The sequence below is a fragment of the Lepisosteus oculatus genome, chromosome 22 (genome assembly GCF_040954835.1).
Source record: "Lepisosteus oculatus isolate fLepOcu1 chromosome 22, fLepOcu1.hap2, whole genome shotgun sequence".
Lineage (NCBI taxonomy): Eukaryota > Metazoa > Chordata > Actinopteri > Semionotiformes > Lepisosteidae > Lepisosteus > Lepisosteus oculatus.
In genome coordinates this window covers 948,605-973,938 of record NC_090717.1, presented here as the reverse complement: position 1 = coordinate 973,938, position 25,334 = coordinate 948,605, and the positions used below count along the sequence as shown (strand labels likewise).

At 63.7% G+C, this 25,334-nt stretch overlaps 1 protein-coding gene across 1 annotated transcript in view; it reads left to right on the top strand.

Moving 5' to 3' along the window:
* The window catches only part of gcn1 (GCN1 activator of EIF2AK4), a 32,958-nt gene that overhangs the window by 5,112 nt on the left and 2,512 nt on the right, over positions 1–25,334 (top strand). Inside the window, exons 9-51 of the mRNA XM_069181963.1 lie at positions 106–214; positions 572–646; positions 1,428–1,556; positions 1,948–1,998; positions 2,251–2,349; positions 2,435–2,608; positions 2,899–3,051; positions 3,212–3,304; positions 5,848–5,923; positions 6,446–6,605; positions 7,131–7,320; positions 7,444–7,568; positions 7,921–8,099; positions 8,689–8,782; positions 8,861–8,974; positions 9,102–9,300; positions 11,580–11,735; positions 12,393–12,574; positions 13,526–13,606; positions 14,488–14,631; positions 14,715–15,029; positions 15,978–16,048; positions 16,148–16,313; positions 17,032–17,226; positions 17,318–17,564; positions 18,410–18,531; positions 18,619–18,733; positions 18,887–19,066; positions 19,698–19,918; positions 20,181–20,249; positions 21,038–21,176; positions 21,265–21,461; positions 21,544–21,686; positions 21,782–21,899; positions 21,997–22,212; positions 22,388–22,552; positions 23,480–23,641; positions 23,742–23,834; positions 23,940–24,083; positions 24,173–24,442; positions 24,538–24,651; positions 24,749–24,979; positions 25,075–25,268. Of these exons, the coding sequence (XP_069038064.1) occupies positions 106–214; positions 572–646; positions 1,428–1,556; positions 1,948–1,998; positions 2,251–2,349; positions 2,435–2,608; positions 2,899–3,051; positions 3,212–3,304; positions 5,848–5,923; positions 6,446–6,605; positions 7,131–7,320; positions 7,444–7,568; positions 7,921–8,099; positions 8,689–8,782; positions 8,861–8,974; positions 9,102–9,300; positions 11,580–11,735; positions 12,393–12,574; positions 13,526–13,606; positions 14,488–14,631; positions 14,715–15,029; positions 15,978–16,048; positions 16,148–16,313; positions 17,032–17,226; positions 17,318–17,564; positions 18,410–18,531; positions 18,619–18,733; positions 18,887–19,066; positions 19,698–19,918; positions 20,181–20,249; positions 21,038–21,176; positions 21,265–21,461; positions 21,544–21,686; positions 21,782–21,899; positions 21,997–22,212; positions 22,388–22,552; positions 23,480–23,641; positions 23,742–23,834; positions 23,940–24,083; positions 24,173–24,442; positions 24,538–24,651; positions 24,749–24,979; positions 25,075–25,268 (6,470 nt within the window). The remainder of the gene's footprint in view (positions 1–105; positions 215–571; positions 647–1,427; positions 1,557–1,947; positions 1,999–2,250; positions 2,350–2,434; positions 2,609–2,898; positions 3,052–3,211; positions 3,305–5,847; positions 5,924–6,445; positions 6,606–7,130; positions 7,321–7,443; positions 7,569–7,920; positions 8,100–8,688; positions 8,783–8,860; positions 8,975–9,101; positions 9,301–11,579; positions 11,736–12,392; positions 12,575–13,525; positions 13,607–14,487; positions 14,632–14,714; positions 15,030–15,977; positions 16,049–16,147; positions 16,314–17,031; positions 17,227–17,317; positions 17,565–18,409; positions 18,532–18,618; positions 18,734–18,886; positions 19,067–19,697; positions 19,919–20,180; positions 20,250–21,037; positions 21,177–21,264; positions 21,462–21,543; positions 21,687–21,781; positions 21,900–21,996; positions 22,213–22,387; positions 22,553–23,479; positions 23,642–23,741; positions 23,835–23,939; positions 24,084–24,172; positions 24,443–24,537; positions 24,652–24,748; positions 24,980–25,074; positions 25,269–25,334) is intronic.

The window sequence follows — 25,334 nt, the reverse complement described above, 5'->3', positions numbered from 1 at the left end:
AGTCGGCCAGGAGGAGGGGTGGGGTGGGGGTCGGAGGCGTGACAGAACCCGAAAGCTCGGGGCGAAGCCGCTAACCGGAGGGTGCTGTCGCCCTGTGGCCTGCAGGAGAGGTGCGCCCCCGTGCTTCGCCACGTCAGCCACGCCGAGTTCAAGGAGCTGCTGCTGCCCGCCCTGCAGAAGTCCCTCCTGCGCAGCCCGGAGAACGCCATGGAGAGTGAGTTGCGGGCGAGGGGTCAGGGGTCAGGGGTCGAGGGTGAGGGGTCGCACTCCCGCTGCTAGCGGCCCGAGCAGAGCAGTGAACGCGGGACCCGACACTTCGGACCCTGTCTGCGTTTTCGTACCGCGGCTCTGGGTCCAGCAGTCTGGGCTGCTCCAGCTGTGGCGGTGGAGGGGATTTCTCGGGCGAGAGGACTTTCTCTACTTGGCAAGGAGGTTCTCTTATCAATAAGTCTTGAAGTCCCACTGCTGTATGTGGATAAGCGTGCAGTTTACTGTTTAGCAAGAAGTAGGCTAGTCTTAATAAGGTAGTCTCTGCTTTGTGTGACCAGGGTGATCTTCTCTTTCCGAACAGCGATTTCCAGCCTGCTGTCCTCCGTGACCCTTGACCTCAGCCAGTATGCCATGGACATCGGTAAAGGCCTGGCCAGTAAGTCCACCGACCGACCAGCCGATCGCTCGTTGTCTGTTTCACAGAGCAGGCCAACAGCGTCATTTGCGTAAAATGTCTGCTCCTTCTGCCAGTTTGAGTGCCAGGGCTGGATGTGCTCGGTGCCCTGTGCTCCAGGCCAGAGGAGCTGAGCTGTCTCACTCTTGCTGTGCTCCAGGCCAGAGGAGCTGAGCTGTCTCACTCTTGCTGTGCTCCAGGCCAGAGGAGCTGAGCTGTCTCACTCTTGCTGTGCTCCTGAGGCTGGGGGCTGAGCTGTCTCACTCTTGCTGTGCTCCTGAGGGTGGGGCTGAGCTGTCTCACTCTTGCTGTGCTCCTGAGGGTGGGGCTGAGCTGTCTCACTCTTGCTGTGCTCCTGAGGGTGGGGCTGAGCTGTCTCACTCTTGCTGTGCTCCTGAGGCTGGGGCTGAGCTATCTCACTCTTGCTGTGCTCCTGAGGGTGGGGCGGAGCTGTCTCACTCTTGCTGTGCTCCTGGAGGCAGAGCTGGGGGCTGAGCTGTCTCACTCTTGCTGTGCTCCTGAGGGCAGGGCTGAGCTATCTCACTCTTGCTGTGCTCCTGTTGGGCAGGGCAGAGCTGTCTCACTCTTGCTGTGCTCCTGAGGGTGGGGCGGAGCTGTCTCACTCTTGCTGTGCTCCTGAGGGTGGGGCGGAGCTGTCTCACTCTTGCTGTGCTCCTGAGGGTGGAGCTGAGCTATCTCACTCTTGCTGTGCTCCTGGAGGCAGAGCTGGGGGCTGAGCTGTCCCACTCTTGCTGTGTTGCAGGCCAGCTGAAGGCCAATAACCCAGCCCTGATGGGGCAGGCGGTGGTGGCGCTGCGGAACCTGGCCCATCAGTGCAGCGACCCGTCCGCCGTGCAGGACCTGCTGACCCAGCTCTTCAGCATCTTGGGAGGTGGGTGGTGCCCGCGCGCGAGCTCACACCGCGATGACGCTTCCCCGGAGTCCAGGGGACTCTGACAGCTGCGGACGGCGCCGGTCGCGTCCCAGGAAACTGGGCCCGAGGGCTGGAGGTGTAGCCTTCCCTTCCGCTCACACAAAGCACTGTGCAGAAATGGGAGGAGCGCCTTGTTAGTCCCAGCGCTGTACTGAACTGGGGCTGGGCTGGGTGCTCTCCCCCTGCATGTTTTAATTCTCGTACGGTTAGATCAGGGCTGTTCAGTCCTAATCCTGCAGTAACAGGCGCATTGAAGAGCTGAGCTGCAGTGAAACCTGGAGGCGCCCCAGTCCGGAGGACCCGGGAGTCGCGCATCGGCACGTGCTCATGGCTCGCTGTTCTCTTGCAGGGTCGGAGGGCAAGCTGACGGTGGTGGCGCAGAAGATCAGCGTCCTGTCAGGTAGCCCGCCTGTTCAACCTGCGCCTCTCTTTCCCATCAGCCCTGCGTGGCCGGGGGCGTTGGCGCCCCTCTCGGGACCCGGCGGGGCAGCCCTGCGCGCGCGCTCCTGTGCCTGTCGCCGCGGGTGTGTGCGCCCACTTCGGCGCTGGGCTGCCGCGGAGCGGGGCACACCGGTTGGGGTTCTGGGGGCGGGGAGGGTCCCGGTCTGCCGATTCCCGGGTCTCTGAGCACGTGTCCGCCCTCTCCCTGCAGGCATCGGCAGTCTCAGTCACCACGCCGCCTCGGGCGGCTCCAGCCAGGCCCTCAGCACCAGAGTGGTGGAGCTCTTCATCCCCTTCCTGCAGCAGGAAGGTAGGAGACGCCGCGCCGGTCCGTTGTCCCCCGGGCACCGCAGCCCGGAGCGGGGGTATCTCTGACACCCCGTCCCTCTCCCCAGTGCACGAGGGCACCCTGGTCCATGCGGTGGGCGTGCTGTCGCAGTGGGCGGGCCGCCTCAGCGTGGAGGTGCCGGCGGCGCTGCTGGCCTGGCTGAAGAAGGCCTTCACCCTGAAGACCAGCACCTCGCCCGTCCGCCACGCCTACCTGCAGGGCATGCTGGGAGCCTTCAAAGGTCAGTGGGCCGGGCAGGGGGTCCGTACGGTCCGAGGACCTCTGTCCGATTTCAAGCCTCTTGTAGTTTCTGTAGCGAAGAGGAGACTCGTTAAAATACATTGTTAAAATTAAGAAGCACTACAGTCTTCCCAGGAAGAAAAGACTTGTTAAAAATACATAATTAAAATAAAGTAGCGCTAGTCTTCCCTGGAGAAGACTCATTAAAATATATCATTAAAATAAAGAGGCGCTACAGTCTTCCCAGGAGGAGAAGACTCGTTAAAATACGTTGCCTGTCCGTCTGCCCAGGAGACACGCTGCCCCAGGCCGTGGAGCTGCTGCCCCTGCTGACCCAGACGGTGGAGAAGGCCGCCGCCCAGCCTACCCAGCAGGCCCTGCTCTGCGAGGCCGTGGCGGCCGCGGTCCTGCTGAGCCGCCTCTGCCTGCTGGACACGCTGACGGGTGAGGACACGCCCCTCCTCCTCCGTCCTGCGCCGTTTTTCTGCTGTCCGACTGCCACAACTGCAGATGTGTTCCTTGACCGTGGCGGCCCGCCCGTGGTGCTGGACGGTGCCGTCTGATCTGACCTCTGTCTCTCTTGTCGGCCCGGGGCGCGGTCCAGAGGGGAGGCTGGCGGGGTTCTGGCCGCTGGTGCTGGACGAGAAGACGCAGCTGTTCACGGCGGAGAAGTTCCTGTCCCAGGCCCCGGAGGAGGGTGAGCCCCCGACTGTGCCATGCGCTCTCGCCGTGTGTGACAGGGTTTTACACACCTTGATGCGGATGCAAATCTGCTCTCATTCTGGGGACCCTGGGTTCAAGCCCCTTCCCTGTGGAGACATTTGTGTGTAACTCTCTCTCTCCCCCCAGCTCTGTGCACTGTGCTCCAGCTGTGTGTAACTCTCTCTCCCCCCCAGCTCTGTGCACTGTGCTCCAGCTGTGTGTGACTCTCTCTCTCCCCCCAACAGCTCTGTGCACTGTGCTCCAGCTGTGTGTGACTCTCTCTCCCCCCAGCTCTGTGCACTGTGCTCCAGCTGTGTGTGACTCTCTCTCTCCCCCCAGCTCTGTGCACTGTGCTCCAGCTGTGTGTGACTCTCTCTCTCCCCCCAACAGCTCTGTGCACTGTGCTCCAGCTGTGTGACTCTCTCTCCCCCCAGCTCTGTGCACTGTGCTCCAGCTGTGTGTGACTCTCTCTCCCCCCCACAGCTCTGTGCACTGTGCTCCAGCTGTGTGTAACTCTCTCTCCCCCCAGCTCTGTGCACTGTGCTCCAGCTGTGTGTAACTCTCTCTCCCCCCAGCTCTGTGCACTGTGCTCCAGCTGTGTGTGACTCTCTCCCCCCCAACAGCTCTGTGCACTGTGCTCCAGCTGTGTGTGACTCTCTCCCCCCCCCACAGCTCTGTGCACTGTGCTCCAGCTGTGTGTAACTCTCTCTCCCCCCCAGCTCTGTGCACTGTGCTCCAGCTGTGTGTAACTCTCTCTCTCCCCACAGCTCTGTGCACTGTGCTCCAGCTGTGTGTGACTCTCTCTCTCCCCCCAGCTCTGTGCACTGTGCTCCAGCTGTGTGTGACTCTCTCTCCCCCAACAGCTCTGTGCACTGTGCTCCAGCTGTGTGACTCTCTCTCCCCCCAGCTCTGTGCACTGTGCTCCAGCTGTGTGTAACTCTCTCTCTCCCCCCAGCTCTGTGCACTGTGCTCCAGCTGTGTGTAACTCTCTCTCCCCCCCAGCTCTGTGCACTGTGCTCCAGCTGTGTGACTCTCTCTCCCCCCAGCTCTGTGCACTGTGCTCCAGCTGTGTGTGACTCTCTCTCTCCCCCCAGCTCTTTGCACTGTGCTCCAGCTGTGTGTAACTCTCTCTCCCCCCCAGCTCTGTGCACTGTGCTCCAGCTGTGTGACTCTCTCTCCCCCCAGCTCTGTGCACTGTGCTCCAGCTGTGTGACTCTCTCCCTCCCAGCTCTGTGCACTGTGCTCCAGCTGTGTGTAACTCTCTCTCCCCCCAGCTCTGTGCACTGTGCTCCAGCTGTGTGTGACTCTCTCTTCCCCCCCCCAGCTCTGTGCACTGTGCTCCAGCTGTGTGTAACTCTCTCTCCCCCCAGCTCTGTGCACTGTGCTCCAGCTGTGTGACTCTCTCCCTCCCAGCTCTGTGCACTGTGCTCCAGCTGTGTGTAACTCTCTCCCCCCCAACAGCTCTGTGCACTGTGCTCCAGCTGTGTGTGACTCTCTCCCCCCCCCACAGCTCTGTGCACTGTGCTCCAGCTGTGTGTAACTCTCTCTCCCCCCAGCTCTGTGCACTGTGCTCCAGCTGTGTGACTCTCTCCCTCCCAGCTCTGTGCACTGTGCTCCAGCTGTGTGTAACTCTCTCTCCCCCCAGCTCTGTGCACTGTGCTCCAGCTGTGTGTGACTCTCTCTTCCCCCCCCAGCTCTGTGCACTGTGCTCCAGCTGTGTGTAACTCTCTCTCCCCCCAGCTCTGTGCACTGTGCTCCAGCTGTGTGACTCTCTCCCTCCCAGCTCTGTGCACTGTGCTCCAGCTGTGTGACTCTCTCTCTCCCCCCAGCTCTGTGCACTGTGCTCCAGCTGTGTGTAACTCTCTCTCCCTCCCAGCTCTGTGCACTGTGCTCCAGCTGTGTGTGACTCTCTCTCCCCCCAGCTCTGTGCACTGTGCTCCAGCTGTGTGTAACTCTCTCTCCCCCCCAGCTCTGTGCACTGTGCTCCAGCTGTGTGACTCTCTCTCCCCCCAGCTCTGTGCACTGTGCTCCAGCTGTGTGTAACTCTCTCTCCCCCCCAGCTCTGTGCACTGTGCTCCAGCTGTGTGTGACTCTCTCTTCCCCCCCACAGCTCTGTGCACTGTGCTCCAGCTGTGTGTAACTCTCTCTCCCCCCAGCTCTGTGCACTGTGCTCCAGCTGTGTGACTCTCTCCCTCCCAGCTCTGTGCACTGTGCTCCAGCTGTGTGACTCTCTCTCTCCCCCCAGCTCTGTGCACTGTGCTCCAGCTGTGTGTAACTCTCTCTCCCTCCCAGCTCTGTGCACTGTGCTCCAGCTGTGTGACTCTCTCTCCCCCCCAGCTCTGTGCACTGTGCTCCAGCTGTGTGTGACTCTCTCTCTCCCCCCCCACAGCTCTGTGCACTGTGCTCCAGCTGCGTGTGACTCTCTCTCTCCCCCCCCACAGCTCTGTGCACTGTGCTCCAGCTGTGTAACTCTCTCTCCCCCCAGCTCTGTGCACTGTGCTCCAGCTGTGTGTGACTCTCTCTCTCCCCCCCCCACAGCTCTGTGCACTGTGCTCCAGCTGTGTGAACGACTTTTCCTGGATCATCCCCACCGGCTCACCGACCACAGAGCGCAGTGAGTCTCTCTCTCCCTCAGTCTCTGCTGCCCTCAAAACTTTCTCATCACTCCACTTCGTTCTGTCCCTGCGCCAGTCTCACCCTCTCCCTCCCTCTCCCTCTCTGCGCCAGTCTCACCCCTCTCCCTCTCTCTCTCTCTCTGCGCCAGTCTCACCCCTCTCCCTCTCCCTCCCTCTCTCTCTCTCTCTCTGCGCCAGTCTCACCCCTCTCCCTCTCCCTCTCTCTCTCTGCGCCAGTCTCACCCCTCTCTCTCTCTCTGCGCCAGTCTCACCCCTCTCCCTCTCTCTCTGCGCCAGTCTCACCCCTCTCCCTCTCTCTCTCTCTGCGCCAGTCTCACCCCTCTCCCTCTCTCTCTCTCTGCGCCAGTCTCACCCCTCTCCCTCTCCCTCCCTCTCTCTCTCTGCACCAGTCTCACCCCTCTCCCTCCCTCTCTCTCTCTCTCTCTCTGCGCCAGTCTCACCCCTCTCCCTCCCTCTCTCTCTCTGTGCCAGTCTCACCCCTCTCCCTCCCTCTCTGGCAGGATGTATCACCGTGCCCTGGTGTCCGTGCTGATGTCGCGGGGCTGGCGCGTGCGCAGGCAGGCGCAGCAGACCGTGCGCAGGCTGCTGGGCTCTCTGGGGGGCGCGCAGCTCGCCCACGGCCTGCTGGGAGAGCTGAAGGCGGTGCTCAGCTCGCACAAGGTGAGAGAGGAGAGGGCAGGGAGGGGCACTGGTGTCGTGGCACCAGGCCGAGCGCCGGAGGGTCCTGTGGCCTGCGGTGAGCCTGCAGGTCTGACCGGGGCTCCGGTAGGCGTGCCCTCCCCCGAGGGGCACTGTGGCAGAGCTGAGAGGGTCTGAAAGTCAGCTAAGAAACAACAGGCTGTTCAGCCCACCAAGCCTGTTCGGCAGTTAGTGGCTAATTCATCCCAGGATCTAATCCTGGTGCCCCAGCTTCCGAGAAGCCAGGGTATCGGCTCCAACCACGTGGATGGGTAGCTTGTTCCACCCTCCCGCACCCCTTTGGGTAAAGAAATCTCTCAATCTCGGCTTTAACCGCAGTTCCACCTGCGTTCAGATCTTTCGTTTTGCTCGACCCCCATGCTGGAACGCGAGAGCAGGTTCAGCCGAGAGCAGAGCAGTCAGCAGCTGCATGATCGGAGGGGGATGGCGACAGGGGTGGGGGTGGCCGGTGTCGACCAGGTCACAGGTTGCTCCTCCTCCCCGTAGGTTTTGCCCCCGGAGGCCCTGGTGACGGAGGCGGGGGAGCTGTCCGAGCTCGGCCGCACCTACACCCCCCCGCGCGTCCTGAAGGAGGCGCTGTGCGTCATCACAGCCGTGCCGGGGTTGGAGGCGGACCCCGCGGAGGCCGAGAACCTGGCGGCGGAGGTCATCGTGGTGGCGCACCACCCCTCCATCGGTGAGTGTCCGCCCCTCCCCCTCGGCTCGGCTCGGCTCGGCTCGGCTCGGCTCCCGGGCCCCCCCCCCCCCGCGGCCTGGCCCCGTCCTGACGCGCGCCCCCTCCTCTCCCGCCCCCCTCCAGAGGCCGCGCAGCGGGACCTCTGGCCGGCCGTCCTGTCCCGGATGAAGATCAGCGCCGCCGAGTTTGTGGACAGCCACGTGGACGAGATCCTCCCGCGCATTCTGGATCGGGACATCTCCGACCAGGTCAGGATCGCCGGCGCCTCTGACCGCCGCCGTTCCCACTCCGGCCGGATCCGCGGTCCGGTTTTCGCCGGCTCGTTGTGACGTCTCTTCCTGAGCCCGTTTCCCAGTCAGGATTCGGTCCGCCGACAGTCTCCATGGGGATATCGGATCCTCGGACACTTTCACATTTCTTTGCCCGCGTCCAGTCCCGGTCCGGTGTCCGGTGTCCGGGCGTGTTTGCGAGCTGTCCGGTGTCCGGTGTCCGGTGTCCGGTGTCCGGTGTCCGGTGTCCGGGCGTGTTAGCGAGCTGTCCGGTGTCCGGTGTCCGGTGTCCGGGTGTGTTTGTGAGCTGTCCGGTCCGGTGTCCCCGCAGGCGGCGCTGAACGCGGCGGGCTCGCTCGCGGCGCTGTCCCCGGGCCAGCTGCTCCCGCGCGTGGTCGGGCGGATCCTGGCGGGGCTGGAGGCGCCGGCGCTGCTGCACGTGACGCGGGAGGAGTACGCCATCATGCAGACGCCCGAGGGGGAGCTGTACGACAAGAGCATCATCCAGAGGTACACCGCCGCGTCCGCATCGAGGTCCTGACTGTCCCCCGGCTGTCCGGCTGCTGGCCGCAGTGTTGTGGTCATTACTGTACTTCCTTGGCTGTCCAGCTGCTGGCCGCAGTGTTGTGGTCATTACTGTGTGCCCCAAGCTGTCCGGCTGCTGACTGCAGTGTTGTAGCTGTTACTGTGTTCCCTTGGTTGTCCAGCTGATGACCAGAGGGTTGTGATCGTTACTGTGTGCCCCCAGCTGTCCAACTGCTGGCCAGAGTGTTGCAGACCGCAGTGTTGTAGCTGTTACTGTGTTCCCTTGGTTGTCCAGCTGATGACCAGAGGCTTGTGGTCATTACTGTGTGTCCCCAGCTGTCCAGCTACTGACTGCAGTGTTGTGGTCATTACTGTGTTCCCTTGGTTGTCCAGCTGATGACCAGAGGGTTGTGGTCATTACTATGTGCCCCCAGTTATCCAGCTGCTGGCCACAGTGGTGGTGGTGTTGGTGCGTTCCCTTGGCTGTCCAGCTGCTGACCGCAGTGGTGGTGGTGTTAGTGCGTTCCCTTGGCTGTCCAGCTGCTGACTGGCCCAACCTGTGCCCTCTCCGCAGTGCCCAGCAGGACAGCGCCAAGAAAGGCAACCTGAAGCGGGAGAACAAGGCCTACTCCTTCAAGGAGCAGATCATCGAGCTGGAGCTGAAGGAGGTGAGGGCCGTCCCCCCCGTCCCTCCCCGTCCCTCCGCGCGGCTATGGCGGCTCTGACCCCCACCTGTCTGTCCGCAGGAGATGAAGAGGAAGAAGGGCATCAAGGAGGAGGTGCAGCTCAGCAGCAAGCAGAAGGAGATGGTGGCGGCGCAGCTGGAGAAGGAGGCCTCTGTCCGCCGCAGGCTGCAGCAGGTGGGCTCCCCCCCTCGCCCCCCTCCGTTAACTGGGGGGAGCAGCGGGTTGGGTTTGAAAGGTGCGTGTTGTCCAGCACTGGACAGTCCATCCTTGCAACCTCTCCCCGTCTCTCTCTGCGTCTCAGCTGGACCGGGAGCTGCAGTACTCGCTTGGCCTGCTGGGGGCGCTGGTGAGCAGGAAGCCCCCCGGCCTGTGTCAGCAGCTGCCCGCCGTGCTGCAGCAGGTCCTCCCTCTGCTGCCCTCCCCGCTGGCCGCTCCGCACCTCCGAGGGCCCTTCCTGGAGCTGGGGCAGGTCCTGCTGCCGGCCGAGCTGCGCGGCCTGGGTAAGACTCCGCCCCCCTCTGCAGACATTTACAATAAAGACACGTCATAGGACAATTAGATATTCAGACATGTGGAGCATTACTGAGAGACAAGCTTACTGTTCCTCAGGCTGTGACAGGAGATCACACACTGGGCTGCCAGTTCAACTGAGTTCCCTCCTCCCTCTCCCAGTAGGATTGGGACCCGCTGTGATTCTGGCAGGTGTGGGAACTCTGGGATTAGATTTCTGAATTTCGGGAAGAATGTTTCTCTAATCCCAGAGTATCTGTCACAGTGCAGTAGGAAGTGCACCTCTGTCTCTATTTCTCCCTGCTGGCAGTGGGAGCACAGCCTGTCCTCTCTGGGCAGCCAGGTCTGCCTGTGTCCAGATTCTGTGTCCAGGCTGTGGTCACTGAGCCTGTCCTCTCTGGGCAGCCAGGTCTGCCTGTGTCCAGATTCTGTGTCCAGGCTGTGGTCACTGAGCCTGTCCTCTCTGGGCAGCCAGGTCTGCCTGTGTCCAGATTCTGTGTCCAGGCTGTGGTCAGTGAGCCTGTCCTCTATGGGCAGCCAGGTCTGCCTGTGTCCAGATTCTGTGTCCAGGCTGTGGTCACTGAGCCTGTCCTCTCTGGGCAGCCAGGTCTGCCTGTGTCCAGATTCTGTGTCCAGGCTGTGGTCACTGAGCCTGTCCTCTGGGCAGCCAGGTCTGCCTGTGTCCAGATTCTGTGTCCAGGCTGTGGTCACTGAGCCTGTCCTCTGGGCAGCCCGGTCTGCCTGTGTCCAGATTCTGTGTCCAGGCTGTGGTCACTGAGCCTGTCCTCTGGGCAGCCCGGTCTGCCTGTGTCCAGAGTCTGTGACCAGGCTGTGGTCACTGAGCCTGTCCTCTGGGCAGCCCGGTCTGCCTGTGTCCAGATTCTGTGTCCAGGCTGTGGTCACTGAGCCTGTCCTCTGGGCAGCCCGGTCTGCCTGTGTCCAGATTCTGTGTCCAGGCTGTGGTCACTGAGCCTGTCCTCTCTGGGCAGCCCGGTCTGCCTGTGTCCAGATTCTGTGTCCAGGCTGTGGTCACTGAGCCTGTCCTCTCTGGGCAGCCAGGTCTGCCTGTGTCCAGATTCTGTGTCCAGGCTGTGGTCAGTGAGCCTGTCCTCTGGGCAGCCCGGTCTGCCTGTGTCCAGAGTCTGTGTCCAGGCTGTGGTCACTGAGCCTGTCCTCTGAGCAGCCCGGTCTGCCTGTGTCCAGATTCTGTGTCCAGGCTGTGGTCACTGAGCCTGTCCTCTCTGGGCAGCCAGGTCTGCCTGTATCCAGATTCTGTGTCCAGGCTGTGGTCACTGAGCCTGTCCTCTCTGGGCAGCCAGGTCTGCCTGTGTCCAGATTCTGTGTCCAGGCTGTGGTCACTGAGCCTGTCCTCTCTGGGCAGCCAGGTCTGCCTGTGTCCAGATTCTGTGTCCAGGCTGTGGTCACTGAGCCTGTCCTCTCTGGGCAGCCAGGTCTGCCTGTGTCCAGATTCTGTGTCCAGGCTGTGGTCACTGAGCCTGTCCTCTCTGGGCAGCCCGGTCTGCCTGTGTCCAGATTCTGTGTCCAGGCTGTGGTCACTGAGCCTGTCCTCTCTGGGCAGCCCGGTCTGCCTGTGTCCAGAGTCTGTGTCCAGGCTGTGGTCAGTGAGCCTGTCCTCTCTGGGCAGCCCGGTCTGCCTGTGTCCAGAGTCTGTGACCAGGCTGTGGTCAGTGAGCCTGTCCTCTCTGGGCAGCCCGGTCTGCCTGTGTCCAGATTCTGTGTCCAGGCTGTGGTCACTGAGCCTGTCCTCTCTGGGCAGCCCGGTCTGCCTGTGTCCAGAGTCTGTGTCCAGGCTGTGGTCAGTGAGCCTGTCCTCTGGGCAGCCCGGTCTGCCTGTGTCCAGAGTCTGTGTCCAGGCTGTGGTCAGTGAGCCTGTCCTCTGGGCAGCCCGGTCTGCCTGTGTCCAGAGTCTGTGTCCAGGCTGTGGTCACTGAGCCTGTCCTCTGGGCAGCCCGGTCTGCCTGTGTCCAGATTCTGTGTCCAGGCTGTGGTCACTGAGCCTGTCCTCTCTGGGCAGCCCGGTCTGCCTGTGTCCAGATTCTGTGTCCAGGCTGTGGTCAGTGAGCCTGTCCTCTGGGCAGCCCGGTCTGCCTGTGTCCAGAGTCTGTGACCAGGCTGTGGTCAGTGAGCCTGTACTTCGTCAGGCTCTGTTGCTGTTTGCTGTCTCTTTGCCGGTCAGATATCCGGCCAGTGTGCGTTGTGTCTCTCCCAGCGTCTCTAACCCGTGCGTCCTCTCTCGCTGGGCCGGCAGGCCTGCTGGTGGGACACGTCACCCTGCGGCTGCTGAAGCCGGCGTGCCAGCTGGACGAGGCGTGGGGCCAGGAGGAGCTGGGCGCCGCCACCCGCCGCGCCGTGGAGCTGCTGCACGCCCACACCGTGCCGCACCGCGAGGGCAGGCCCGAGCACGGTGAGGCCCGCCGCCCCCCGGCGCAGGCACAGTGATAGTAATAATTCCCTACACTTCTATAGCGCTTTTCTGGACACTCCACTCAAAGCGCTTGACAGGTAATGGGGATCCCCCTCCACCAGCACCTTGACAGGTAATGGGGATCCCCACCTGGATGATGCGCCAGAACTCTCCCCACACACCAGCTCTCAGCTCTCAGTGGTGCACCAGCAGGGGGCAGTGTGTTCCCAGTGGAACGCAGTGGTACAGCTACAGAAGGCAGTTATACACCAGCAGGAGGCCATGACTGGTAAGGGCCAATGGGAAATTTGCTCGGGTTACACCCCTACTCTTTTCGAGAAACACCCTGGGATTTTTAATGACCCCAGAGAGTCAGGACCTCGGTTTTACATCTCATCTGAAGGACAGCGCCCGTTTACAGTATAGTGTCCCCGTCACTATACTGGGGCATCAGGACCCACACAGACCGCAGGGTGAGCGCCCCCTGCTGGCCCCACTAACACCTCTTCCAGCAGCAGCCTCAGCTTTCCCAGGAGTCTCCCCTCCAGGTACTGGCCAGGCTCACCCTGCTGGGCTCCAGTGGGGCTGCCAGCAGAGTGATATGCCTGCTGCCGTGGCGGCGCTGTAACGCCGTGTTCTTGTGCTCTCGCCGCGCAGGCGTCCAGCCGCTCTCCGCCCCGGCCTTCTCCTTCTGCTTCCCGTTCCTGCGCGCCGTGCTGACGGACACGCCCAACGACGGCGAGGAGGCGGAGGCCCTGCTGGTGCAGGCGCTGCAGGTCATCAACGAGCACGCCCAGCTGCGCTCCGCCGGCGCCGCCCCCGAGCTGCTGATGGACGAGGTAGCCACAGCGGGGTTGACATCACATTGTTGGCCAGATACAATTCGTCTTTTCACAGACCCCAGCTCGCTCTCCATGAGACACACAGACAGGGAGAGAAGCTGGGGGTCAGAGCGCAGGGTCAGCCATTTTACAGCACTCCTGGAGCAGCTGGGGTGAAGGGCCTTGCTCAGGGGCCCAACGGAATGGGATTCCTCTGCCGGCCGCGGGATTTGAACCGGCAACCTCCCAGCCACAGGCGCAGATCCTTAGCCACGCCACGCCACACCGCACCGTTAGAAAGAATCGGCACGAATGAGCGCATTTCAAAACCACGGTGACAGTAACATGCACACGGTAATATGTAAAACCCCCAATTGACATCCCAAAGCAGTTGACATCTCCAGGTCTGCGCCGCGCCATGTTCTGTGATTCGGCTCGTTGGCGTCGCGTTCGGCATGCCGTCACGTATCCAGGCCAGCTTCTGCAGGTGCGCTATTGAGAGCATCCTGACTGGCTGCATCACTGCCTGGTGTGGGAGCTGCTCCGCCCATGATCGCAAAGTCCCGCAGAGGGTGGTGCAGTCAGCACAGCTCACTGCCGGCTGTGAGCTACCAGACGTCCAGGATGTCTGGACTCCGCTAGATGTCTGAAGAAGGCCAGGTCCATTCTCCAGGACCCCAGTCATCCCAGTCACTAACTGTTTTCCCTCCTACCACCCGGTAAAGTCTCTCACCTGCCTCAAGACCAGGGGTTTGCAACGACCTCACACTCACAGTACTTTCACAAAGTTCCCGGTTTTGTGTTTCGTTCAGTTTGTCAAGTTCAGCGATACCGTCAGTCGGTTTATTTTGTCGTGGATATTTACTGCCCGCTCTGAGAAATGGGGACTGCGGTTCCCCGTCACCCCGGCCCGCGCTGTCTCTCGGGGCGCGTGTTGACGAGCTGCTCTCCTGTCCCCCCGTTGCACAGAGCGGGCCGGAGCTCCTGCCCCGCGTCAGCATGCTGCTGCTCCTCACCAGGCTGATTGGGACAGGCGCCCCCCGGCTGCAGGTACGGATCCAGCGCCCCAGCGCACGGCTGTCTCCCCGTCTCCCTCTCCCCCTGAGTGTGCGCCCAGAGTCTCCCCATCTCTCTCTCTCTCTCTCTCTCTCTCTCTCTCTCTCTCTCTCCTGAGTGTGCGCCCCGAGTCTCCCCATCTCTCTCTCTCTCTCCCCCTGAGTGTGCGCCCAGAGTCTCCCCATCTCTCTCTCTCTCTCCCCCTGAGTGTGCGCCCAGAGTCTCCCCATCTCTCTCTCTCTCTCTCCCTCAGTGTGCGCCCCGAGTCTCCCCATCTCTCTCTCTCTCTCTCCCTCAGTGTGCGCCCCGAGTCTCCCCATCTCTCTCTCTCTCTCTCCCTGAGTGTGCGCCCAGAGTCTCCCCATCTCTCTCTCTCTCTCCCCCTGAGTGTGCGCCCAGAGTCTCCCCATCTCTCTCTCTCTCTCTCCCTCAGTGTGCGCCCTGAGTCTCCCCATCTCTCTCTCTCTCTCTCCCTGAGTGTGCGCCCAGAGTCTCCCCATCTCTCTCTCTCTCTCCCCCTGAGTGTGCGCCCAGAGTCTCCCCATCTCTCTCTCTCTCTCTCCCTCAGTGTGCGCCCTGAGTCTCCCCATCTCTCTCTCTCTCTCTCCCTGAGTGTGCGCCCCGAGTCTCTCTCTCTCCCTGAGTGTGCGCCCCGAGTCTCCCCATCTCTCTCTCTCTCTCCCTGAGAGTGCGCCCCGAGTCTCCCCATCTCTCTCTCTCTCTCCCTGAGTATGCGCCCCGAGTCTCCCCATCTCCCTCTCTCTCTCCTGGAGTGTGCGCCCCGAGTCTCTCTCTCTCCCGGAGTGTGCGCCCCGAGTCTCTCTCTCTCCCGGAGTGAGTGTGCGCCCCGAGTGACGCGTGCCGTGTGCCCGCAGGTGCTGGCGTCGCGGTGCCTGACGGCGGTGTGCGCCAGCGCGGGCGGGGGGCGTGGCTGCGCGGTGGCGGAGCAGGAGGAGATCGACGTGCTGCTGCAGGCGCTGCTGTCGCCCTGCTTCGCCGTGAGGGACGCCGCGCTCAGGGTGAGACCCGCCGCCACCCCTCCGGTTCCGCTGCAGCGCCCGCTGCGCACTCTGACCCCCCCGCCCCCCCCCTCGCCCCCCAGGGCCTGCTGGAGCTGGAGCTGGTCCTGCCCACCGACGGCGCGGAGGCCGGCGGGCTGCGGCTGCTGCAGAGGCTGTGGGTGGCGCGCTTCGACGTGGAGGAGGAGGGCCGGGCGCTCGCCGGCCGGCTGTGGCAGTCCCTGTGCCTGGAGCTGGTGCCGGGCCTGTGCCCGCTGCTGATCGGGGACGTGACGCACGCCGAGGGCGCCGTGCGCGCCGCGGGGGCGGAGGCCCTGTCCAGCGCGGTGTGCCAGTACCGCGAGCAGGCGCCGCAGGTCATGGCGCGGCTCGTCGACCTGTACCAGGAGAAGCTCTACGTGAGTCCGCCGCCTGCCGCGCCGCGCACGGGGGGGGGGCGGGTCGCCGGTCACCCGGTCCGGCTGTCAGGGGTATGCGTGCGCGGTTCTGGCGGGAAGAGGCTGGAGGCTCTTCCCTGATTCCAAGCTTGTGTTGTGTAGTAGTTGTGTTTAGTTCTTGAAGGTACCAGTGTTGCTGAGTAGAGTGTATTATCCCCAGCAGGGGGCAGTGTTTCCAGTGGAGCCTGCAACGTGGTTCACCCACAAAAGACAGTTATATACCTGCAGGGGCCGGGGTGTTTCCAGGAGGGTTAGTGGTTCACCAGCAGGGGTTAGTGTATTTTCCAGTGGAATGCAGTGGTACATCTACAGAAGGCAGTTATACACCAGCAGGGGCAGTGTGTTTCCAGTGGAATGCAGTGGTACAGCTACAGAAGGCAGTTATACACCAGCAGGGGCAGTGTGTTTCCAGTGGAATGCAGTGGTACAGCTACAGAAGGCAGTTATACACCAGCAGGGGGCAGTGGTGCCCCAGCAGGGGGCAGTGTGTTTCCAGCAGGATGCACCAGCAGGGGTTAGTGGTGCACCAGCACGGGTTAGTGTGTTTCCAGTGGAATGCAGTGATACATCTACAGAAGGCTGTGATGTACCAGCACGGGCAGTGTGTTTCCAGCAGGGGTTAGTGGTGCACCAGCAGGGGGCAGTGTGTTTCCAGAAGGGGTAAGTGGTGCACCAGCAGGGGGCAGTGTGTTTCCAGCAGGATGCACCAGCAGGGGGCAGTGTGTTTCCAGCAGGATGCACCAGCAGGGGGCAGTGTGTTTCCAGAAGGGGTAAGTGGTGCACCAGCAGGGGGCAGTGTGTTTCCAGCAGGATGCACCAGCAGGGGGCAGTGTGTTTCCAGCAGGATGCACCCGTATGGCGCAGTGATGCACCAGCAGGGGCAGCTTTATCTGTGTTTTTCTTCTACAGAGACCTCCTCCTGTGTTAGACGCCCTGGGCCGTGTCATCTCTGAGGCTCCGCCTGACCAGTGGGAGGCCAGGTGAGGACCAGCCGGGTGTAATTCGGGAGAGAAGACCCCCCCCCCCCCCCCCCTCCACTCCATGTCCCTCACACTCCTTCCCTTCCCCTCTCTCGGCAGGTGTGGCATAGCCCTGGCCCTGAACAAGCTCTCCCAGTACCTGGACAGCTCCCAGGTCACCCCTCTTTTCCTCTTCTTCGTCCCGGACGCCCTGAACGACCGGCACCCCGAAGTGCGCCGCAGCATGCTGGACGCCGCGCTCTCCGCCCTCAACACGCACGGCAAGGTACTGCGCTGGCCACTGCGGCTCACCGGGAGAACCGGGAAGGGTTGTGGAGGAGAAGAATTCCTCACACTTCGATAGCGCTTTTCTGACACTCCACTCGGAGCGCTTCATGGGTCATGGGGATCCCCTCCACCAGCACCAGTGTGCAGCCCCACCTGGATGATGCGCCAGTCCTCTCCCCACACACCAGCTCTCAGTGGGGAGGAGAGCAGAGTAATGAAGCCAGTTCAGAGATGGGGATTATTAGGAGGCCATGATTGGTAAAGGCCAGTGGGAAATTTGGCCAGGACGCCGGGGTTACACCCCTACTCTTTTCGAGAAACGCCCTGGGATTTTTAATGACCACAGAGAGTCAGGACCTCGGTTTTACATCTCATCCAAAGGTTGGCACCTTGATTACAGTACAGTGTCCCCGTCACTATACTGGGGCATTAGGACCCACACAGACCGCAGGGTGAGCGCCCCCTGGTGGCCGCACTAACACCTCTTCCAGCAGCACCCTTAGCTTTCCCAGGAGTCTCCCCTCCAGGTACTGGCCAGACTCACCCTGCTGGGCTTCTGGGGGCTGTCGGTGGTGAGCTGCAGGGTGATATGGCTGCTGGCAAGAGCCGCCTCTCTCACTTGATCTCGCCCGTCCCACTGCTTCGTGCGGGCTGCCAGGAAGGTGGGGGTGTGAGGCGGGGTGACCGCTCTCTGACGGCCCGGTGCTCTCCTGCAGGACAATGTCAGCTCCCTGCTGCCCGTGTTCGAGGAGTTCCTGAAGAGCGCGCCGCAGGACGCCAGCTACGACGCCGTGCGGCAGAGCGTGGTCATCCTCATGGGCTCTCTGGCCAAGCACCTGGACAAGAGCGACCCCAAGGTCAAGCCCATCGTGGCCAAGCTGGTCGCCGCGCTGTCCACCCCCTCGCAGCAGGTAGGCCTTCTCCTCGGCTCTCCTGCCTCCCCCTGTGCCCCTGTCCCGGGCTCGAGCGACATGCCTCTCCCTGTCCCCCCCCGTCTCGCAGGTCCAGGAGTCGGTGGCCAGCTGCCTGCCCCCGCTGGTGCCGGCCATCAAGGAGGACGCGGGCGGGATGGTGCACAAGCTGCTGCAGCTGCTGCTGGAGAGCGACAAGTACGCGGAGAGGAAGGGGGCGGCGTACGGCCTGGCCGGGCTGGTCAAGGGGCTGGGCATCCTGTCGCTCAAGCAGCAGGACATCATGACCACGCTGACCGACGCCATCCAGGACAAGAAGAACTTCCGCCGCAGAGAGGGTCAGTGTGTGCGCCGCCGGGCCTGTGTGTGCGGGCCCCTGTCTGTGTGTGTTCACCTGCTGCTTGGCTCGCCCTGCCTGTCGTAGTGGAGCACCTGTCTGCCGCTCGGCGCTCCTGTCTGCCGCTCGGCGCTCCTGTCTGCGGCTCACCCTGTCTGTCGTAGTGGAGCACCTGTCTGCCACTTGCCCTGCCTGTCGTAGTGGAGCACCTGTCTGCCGCTCGGTACTCCTGTCTGCGGCTCGACACCCCTGCCTGTCGTAGTGGAGCACCTGTCTGCCGCTCGGTACTCCTGTCTGCGGCTCGACACCCCTGCCTGTCGTAGTGGAGCACCTGTCTGCCGCTCGGCGCTCCTGTCTGTGGCTCGCCCTGCCTGTCTAATGGAGCACCTGTCTGCCACTTGCCCTGCCTGCCTGCGGCTCGCCCTGCCTGTCGTAGTGGAGCACCTGTCTGCCGCTCGGCGCTCCTGTCTGCGGCTCGCCCTGCCTGTCTAATGGAGCACCTGTCTGCCACTTGCCCTGCCTGCCGCTCGGCTCGCCCTGCCTGCCGCTCGGCACTCCTGTCTGCCACTTGCTCAACCTGCCTGCGGCTCAACACCCCTGCCTGCCGCTCTGCGCTCCTGTCTGCGGCTCGCCCTGCCTGCCTGCCGCTCGGCGCTCCTGCCTGCCGCTCGGCGCTCCTGTCTGCGGCTCGCCCTGCTTGCCGCTCGGCGCCCCTGCCTGCGGCTCGCCCTGCCTGCCGCTCGGCGCCCCTGCCTGCGGCTCGCCCTGCCTGCCGCTCGGCGCCCCTGTCTGCGGCTCGCCCTGTTCGGATCGTGCAGCGTGTGACTGTGCCTCTTGCTGCCCCAGGTTCCCTGTTTGCGTTTGAGATGCTGTGCAACATGCTGGGGAAGCTGTTCGAGCCCTACGTCGTCCACGTCCTGCCCCACCTGCTGCTGTGCTTTGGGGACGGCAACCAGTACGTCCGCGAGGTCAGTGACCCCCCAACCCCCCCCCCGTGCCCCTCTGTGCACGTGGCCTGGCGGAGAGATTGACCTGAGTGTGTCCCCCTCTCGCAGGCGGCAGACGACTGTGCCAAGGCGGTGATGAGGAACCTCAGTGCCCACGGGGTGAAGCTGGTGCTGCCCTCCCTGCTGGTGGCCCTGGAGGAGGAGTCCTGGCGGACCAAGGCAGGTGGGTGTCCGTGCGTGTGTGCACACGTGTGTGTGTGTGGCCGTTGCTTTGCGGTGTGCGTGTTTGTGTGGGTGGGAGTCGCATACATCAGCTGGAGCATAGAGACGGGGGGGTAAAACCTTTTTCACTCGCCTTCTCCCTCTCCCGCGCCAGGCTCTGTGGAGCTGCTGGGCGCCATGGCCTACTGCGCCCCCAAGCAGCTGTCCTCCTGCCTGCCCAGCATCGTGCCCAAGCTGACGGAGGTCCTGACCGACTCGCACGTCAAGGTCCAGAAGGCCGGCCAGCAGGCTCTGCGCCAGATCGGCTCCGTCATCCGGAACCCCGAGATCCTGGGTGAGGGGCCGCCGGCCGCACGGCCCGCTGGCCAGCGCGGGAGCCGCAGGGGGTCTCAGCTGCATGATTCCTGGGGCGCCTGTTACTCAGCCCCGGGGTTTTCGGGGTTCAGTTCGCTAACTCCACCCTGTGCCTTAAAGAAGCTCATCCGCTAGTGACGACACAGCCAAGCGCTGCCCCTGAAACCATAGTGCATTGTAGCTAACGCAGTAAACGACTGCGTTAATGCTTCTTTCATTAAGTAATTAAGTGATCTTAGGGTTTATAAATGAAAACAGTAAGAACAAGAGGCCATCTGGCCCCTTCAGTAGTTAGTAGTGCATTACTTTGAGGATCTCATGCAGCCATTTGTAGAAAGAAATCAGGTTATTGGATCCAGCAACATGGCTGGGCAGCCTGTTCCCCACTCCCCCCACCCTTTGTGTAAAAGGAGTCTCCTGTTCTCTTGACCAGCGAGCCTAGAGGGATTCAGCTCCCTCAGCCTGGCTGATGACGGAATGGAAGTCGCTGAGCAGCCATGGGTGGGCCGAGAGGGCGAGGCGTGCGATCCGTTTGTGATTTGACGCGCCCGATGTCTCGGCTCCCCGGTTCACGAGAGGCTTCTGGCCGGTTTTTTTTCTGCCTCCCCCAGCGATCACGCCCATCCTGCTGGACGCCCTGACTGACCCCTCGCGCAAGACGCACGTGTGCCTGCAGACGCTGCTGGACACCAAGTTCGTGCACTTCATCGACGCGCCCTCGCTGGCGCTCATCATGCCCATCGTGCAGCGCGCCTTCCAGGACCGCTCCACCGACACGCGCAAGATGGCGGCGCAGATCATCGGCAACATGTACTCCCTCACCGACCAGAAGGTGGGTGGCCTGCTGGGAGCTGGGGGCCCGGGCCGCTGCGGGCAACCCCAGTGGGCCTGGAATCTGTCGGGCCGAGGTGCTGGGTTTTGGAGCCCGGCGCCGCGCGGTGTTTTAAACACAGAACTCTTCTGGGGATCTTCTGAGCCAGTATCCTCCTGGTGTCGGCCTCTGCCCACCAGCCTACAGCACCCAGGGGACCCCGGTGTGGATCGGAAAGCAGCGCCGGGGTAGTCTGACTGTGCTCCTCTGTACTGTCTTGCAGGATCTCTCTCCCTATCTGCCCAGCGTCATTCCAGGGCTCAAGGCCTCGCTGCTCGACCCTGTGCCTGAGGTCAGTGTGCGGGATGGTGCCGAGCTGCTCCTGTGTTTGCGTGTATTTCAGTATTGTGTGTTCTGTCTAGTGTCAGGGCCCTGCCCTGTGTGTGTGTCCAGTGTCCAGTGTGGTGTCAGGGCCCTGCCCTCTGTGTGTGTGTCCAGTGTCCAGTGTGGTGTCAGGGCCCTGCCCTCTGTGTGTGTGTCCAGTGTCCAGTGTGGTGTCAGGGCCCTGCCCTCTGTGTGTGTGTGTCCAGTGTCCAGTGTGGCGTCAGGGCCCTGCCCTCTGTGTGTGTCCAGTGTCCAGTGTGGCGTCAGGGCTGTGCCCTGTGTGTGTGTCCAGTGTCCAGTGTGGCGTCAGGGCCCTGCCCTCTGTGTGTGTGTCCAGTGTCCAGTGTGGCGTCAGGGCCCTGCCCTCTGTGTGTGTGTCCAGTGTCCAGTGTGGCGTCAGGGCCCTGCCCTCTGTGTGTGTGTCCAGTGTCCAGTGTGGCGTCAGGGCCCTGCCCTGTGTGTGTGTCCAGTGTGGCGTCAGGGCCCTGCCCTCTGTGTGTGTGTCCAGTGTCCAGTGTGGCGTCAGGGCCCTGCCCTCTGTGTGTGTGTCCAGTGTCCAGTGTGGCGTCAGGGCCCTGCCCTCTGTGTGTGTCCAGTGTCCAGTGTGGCGTCAGGGCCCTGCCCTGTGTGTGTCCAGTGTCCAGTGTGGTGTCAGGGCCCTGCCCTGTGTGTGTGTCCAGTGTCCAGTGTGGCGTCAGGGCCCTGCCCTGTGTGTGTGTGTCCAGCATAGCCCAGAGTCATGCTGTCTCCCCCCAGGTGCGGACTGTGTCTGCCAAGGCCCTGGGTGCCATGGTGAAGGGCATGGGCGAATCCTGTTTTGAGGACCTGCTGCCCTGGCTGATGGAGACGCTGGCGTCCGAGCAGAGCTCTGTTGACCGCTCCGGCGCTGCCCAAGGTGACCACCCTGCCCATTCTCCGCACTCACTCCTCCTTGTCCCTCCCCGCCACCCCGGGCCCCTGTGTTGACCGCTCTGTCCTCTCAGGCCTGGCGGAGGTGATGGCCGGCCTGGGAGTGGAGAAGCTGGACAAGCTGATGCCGGACGTTGTCCAGACGGCCAGTAAGGTGGACATCGCGTCGCACGTGCGGGACGGCTACATCATGATGTTCATCTACCTGCCGCTCACCTTCGGCGAGAAATTCACACCGTACGTGGGACCCATCATCCCCTGCATCCTGAAGGTACCGTCCCCTCCTGCCGCTCCCTCCTCCTCCTCCTCCTCCTCTTCCTCTCCGTTAACGGCTGCCGCTCTTCCTGCCCCAGGCCCTGGCGGACGAGAACGAGTACGTGCGCGACACGGCGCTGCGCGCGGGGCAGCGGATCATCAGCCAGTACGCGGAGACGGCGATCGCCCTGCTGCTGCCCGAGCTGGAGCAGGGCCTGTTCGACGACATGTGGAGGATCAGGTAGCGCCCGCGCCCCGCGCCGTCCCGGGGCCCCGCCGGCCTCGCGCCCGCGACCCGACACGGCCGTGACGCCATGCCCTCTCCCTCGGTCGCAGGTTCAGCTCGGTGCAGCTGCTCGGCGACCTGCTGTTCCACATCTCGGGGGTGACGGGGAAGATGACCACGGAAACCGCCTCCGAGGACGACAACTTCGGCACCGCGCAGTCCAACAAGGTGCCCGATATGAGGATACCGGTGCCGGGATGACCCCGCCGTGCCCCCGTTTCTCGGCGGGCATCAGAGCGTGTTTGTTCCTCCCTGTCCCCGGCAGGCGATCATCAGCGCGCTGGGCACGGAGCGGCGGAACCGTGTGCTGGCGGGTCTGTACATGGGGCGCTCGGACACGCAGCTGGTGGTGCGCCAGGCCTCTCTGCACGTGTGGAAGATCGTGGTGTCCAACACGCCGCGCACGCTGCGCGAGATCCTGCCCACCCTCTTCACCCTGCTGCTGGGCTTCCTGGCCAGCACCTGCGCCGACAAGAGGACGGTACTGACCCCTGACCCCTGACCTCTGACCCCTGTGCCTCTGTCGCCCCTCTTCCCGTCCCCATTTCTCTCCGGTTCCCCATCTTCCTCCGCCGATGTGACATGCATGCCCTCCGTCCCCCTTTCGTTGTCTCGGCTCTTGACCGATGTGGACCTCCGGCCCTGCCCTCCCCCAGATCGCGGCGCGGACGCTGGGCGACCTGGTGCGGAAGCTGGGGGAGAAGATCCTGCCGGAGATCATCCCGATCCTGGAGGAGGGGCTGCGCTCGGACAAGAGCGACGAGCGGCAGGGCGTGTGCATCGGGCTGAGCGAGATCATGAAGTCCACCAGCAAGGACGCGGTGAGCGGACCCCAGACCCTTGCTCGGCGGGTGGCCGTTGTTACCCCTTCCCTGCCTGATCCCCGTCCTCCGCCGTGAGTCAGCCTGGAGACCCCACGTGCCTTCCAGCCCACCCCCACCCACCCCCCCACTAGCGGCGTTTCCAGCAGCATGAGGCCGCAGGGGTGCGGCTGAGTGACCCCCAGAGTCCCCCTGGGGAGATCCCGGGCACAGTCACCTAGTGACAAGACTGGGGCTCGGACCTGCAAAAGCAGAGCCAGTCACTACCCCTGCCCTGCGTGTGTCCAGTGTGGCGTCAGGGCCCTGCCCTGCGTGTGTGTGTCCAGTGTGGCGTCAGGGCCCTGCCCTGCCCTGTGTGTGTGTCCAGTGTGGCGTCAGGGCCCTGCCCTGTGTGTGTCCTGTGTCCAGTGTGGCGTCAGGGCCCTGCCCTGTGTGTGTGTCCAGTGTGGCGTCAGGGCCCTGCCCTGTGTGTGTGTCCAGTGTGGCGTCAGGGCCCTGCCCTGCCCTGTGTGTGTGTCCAGTGTGGCGTCAGGGCCCTGCCCTGCCCTGTGTGTGTGTCCAGTGTGGCGTCAGGGCCCTGCCCTGCCCTGTGTGTGTGTCCAGTGTGGCGTCAGGGCCCTGCCCTGCCCTGTGTGTGTGTCCAGTGTGGCGTCAGGGCCCTGCCCTGTGTGTGTGTCCAGTGTCCAGTGTGGCGTCAGGGCCCTGCCCTGTGTGTGTGTCCAGTGTCCAGTGTGGCGTCAGGGCCCTGCCCTGTGTGTGTGTCCAGTGTCCAGTGTAGCGTCAGGGCCCTGCCCTGTGTGTGTCCAGTGTCCAGTGTGGCATCAGGGCCCTGCCCTGTGTGTGTCCAGTGTCCAGTGTGGCGTCAGGGCCCTGCCCCGTGTGTGTCCTGCAGCAGACGGCGTGATGGCGGTCTGTGTGTGTGCGCAGGTGCTGGTGTTCTCGGAGTCGCTGGTGCCCACGGTGCGGCGAGCGCTGTGCGACCCGCTGGAGGAGGTGCGGGAGGCCGCGGCGCAGACCTTCGAGCAGCTGCACGCCACCATCGGGCACCAGGCGCTGGACGACATCCTGCCTGACCTGCTGCACCAGCTGGTGAGACCCCGGCCCCCGGCCCCGCCGACGTCCCGGCCTCCGCAGGCTCTCCCTGCCGGCGGGTGCTCACCAGCTCCCGTGTGCCTGTGCGTGTTCGCAGGAGGACGAGGAGACCGCAGAGTTCGCGCTGGACGGCCTGAAGCAGGTGATGGCTGTGAAGAGTCGCTCGGTGCTGCCTTACCTGGTGCCGAAGGTGAGACCCCGTCCCACTGGGACGCAGACAGGTCTGGTCTTCCTCGTTCCCTGGGGATCTGCTCAGAGCAACACCCCTACATCTCCTCTCTCCCCCCCCCCCCAGCTCACAGCGCCCCCTGTGAACACGCGGGTCCTGGCGTTCCTGTCCGCCGTGGCCGGCGATGCCCTCACGCGCCACCTGGGCGTCATCCTGCCTGCCCTGATGTCATCACTGAGGGACAAACTGGCCAGCGACGAGGGCCAGCAGGTGAGCCCGACAGCCGCCCCAGGTCCAGGCCGGACCCGGCGCTGAGCACCGACGCGGGGTGTTTTAACGCTGCGCCCACCCTCCCCCAGGAGCTGACCAGCTGCCTGACGGTGCTGCTGTCCGTGGAGGACGAGGCCGGCCAGCGCATCGTGGTGGAGGAGCTGCTGGAGGCCAGCCGCGGCGGCGATCCGGGCCTGCGCCAGGCCTCGGTCACCATCCTCAACGGGTACTTCTCCCGCACGCGCCACGAGCACGCCGCGCACACCCGCGCCCTGCTGTCCGGCCTGCTGCGGCTGCTCAGCGACGACAACCCCGAGGTCCTGACCCAGAGCTGGGACACCATCAACGCCATCACCAAGGTGAGCGGGGGGGGAGCGGGATTGAGGGGGTGGGGGGGCAGGGGGACGTCTCCGTGTCGCCCAGACCTGACTCTCGCCTGCCCCCCTGTCTGCAGAAGCTGGACGCGGCCAGCCAGCTCGCCCTGATCGACGACCTGCACCGTGACCTGCGGCTGGTCTCCGGCGAGGTCAAAGGTCAACACCTGCCCGGCTTCTGCCTGCCCAAAAAGGTGAGGGGCCTTGTGCGTTTCTGGGGTGGGGTATGTGCAGCGCGTGGGGGGTTCGTGCCGCTCTCACGCGTGTCCTCTGCTCCCGTGTGGCGCGCAGGGCGTGACGTGCATCCTGCCCGTGCTGCGGGAGGGCGTGCTCAACGGCGCCCCCGAGCAGAAGGAGGAGGCGGCGCGGGCCCTGGGCCTCGTGATCCGCCTGACCTCGGCCGACGCGCTGCGCCCCTCCGTGGTCAACATCACCGGCCCGCTCATCCGCATCCTGGGAGACCGCTTCAGCTGGAACGTCAAGACGGCCCTGCTGGAGACGCTGACCCTGCTGCTGGCCAAGGTCAGGCCCTGCGCAGGCCCGCCGTCTTGGGGGGGGGGCTCCCTCTTGGCGGCCTCGGCCTCCCGCCTCACGCTCTCTCCCCCGCGCTCCCCCAGGTGGGGATCGCCCTGAAGCCCTTCCTGCCCCAGCTCCAGACCACCTTCCTGAAGGCCCTGCAGGACTCGAGTCGCGCCGTGCGCCTGCGGGCCGCCGAGGCGCTGGGCCGCCTGGTCACCATCCACAGCAAGGTGGACCCCCTCTTCAGCGAGCAGCTCTCGGCCATCCGCAACGCAGACGACTCCGGGGTCAGGTGAGGGTCGCCGAAGGGCAGCGGGCGGGGCAGAGGCTCAGATTCCGGCTCGGTGTGACCCTGCGT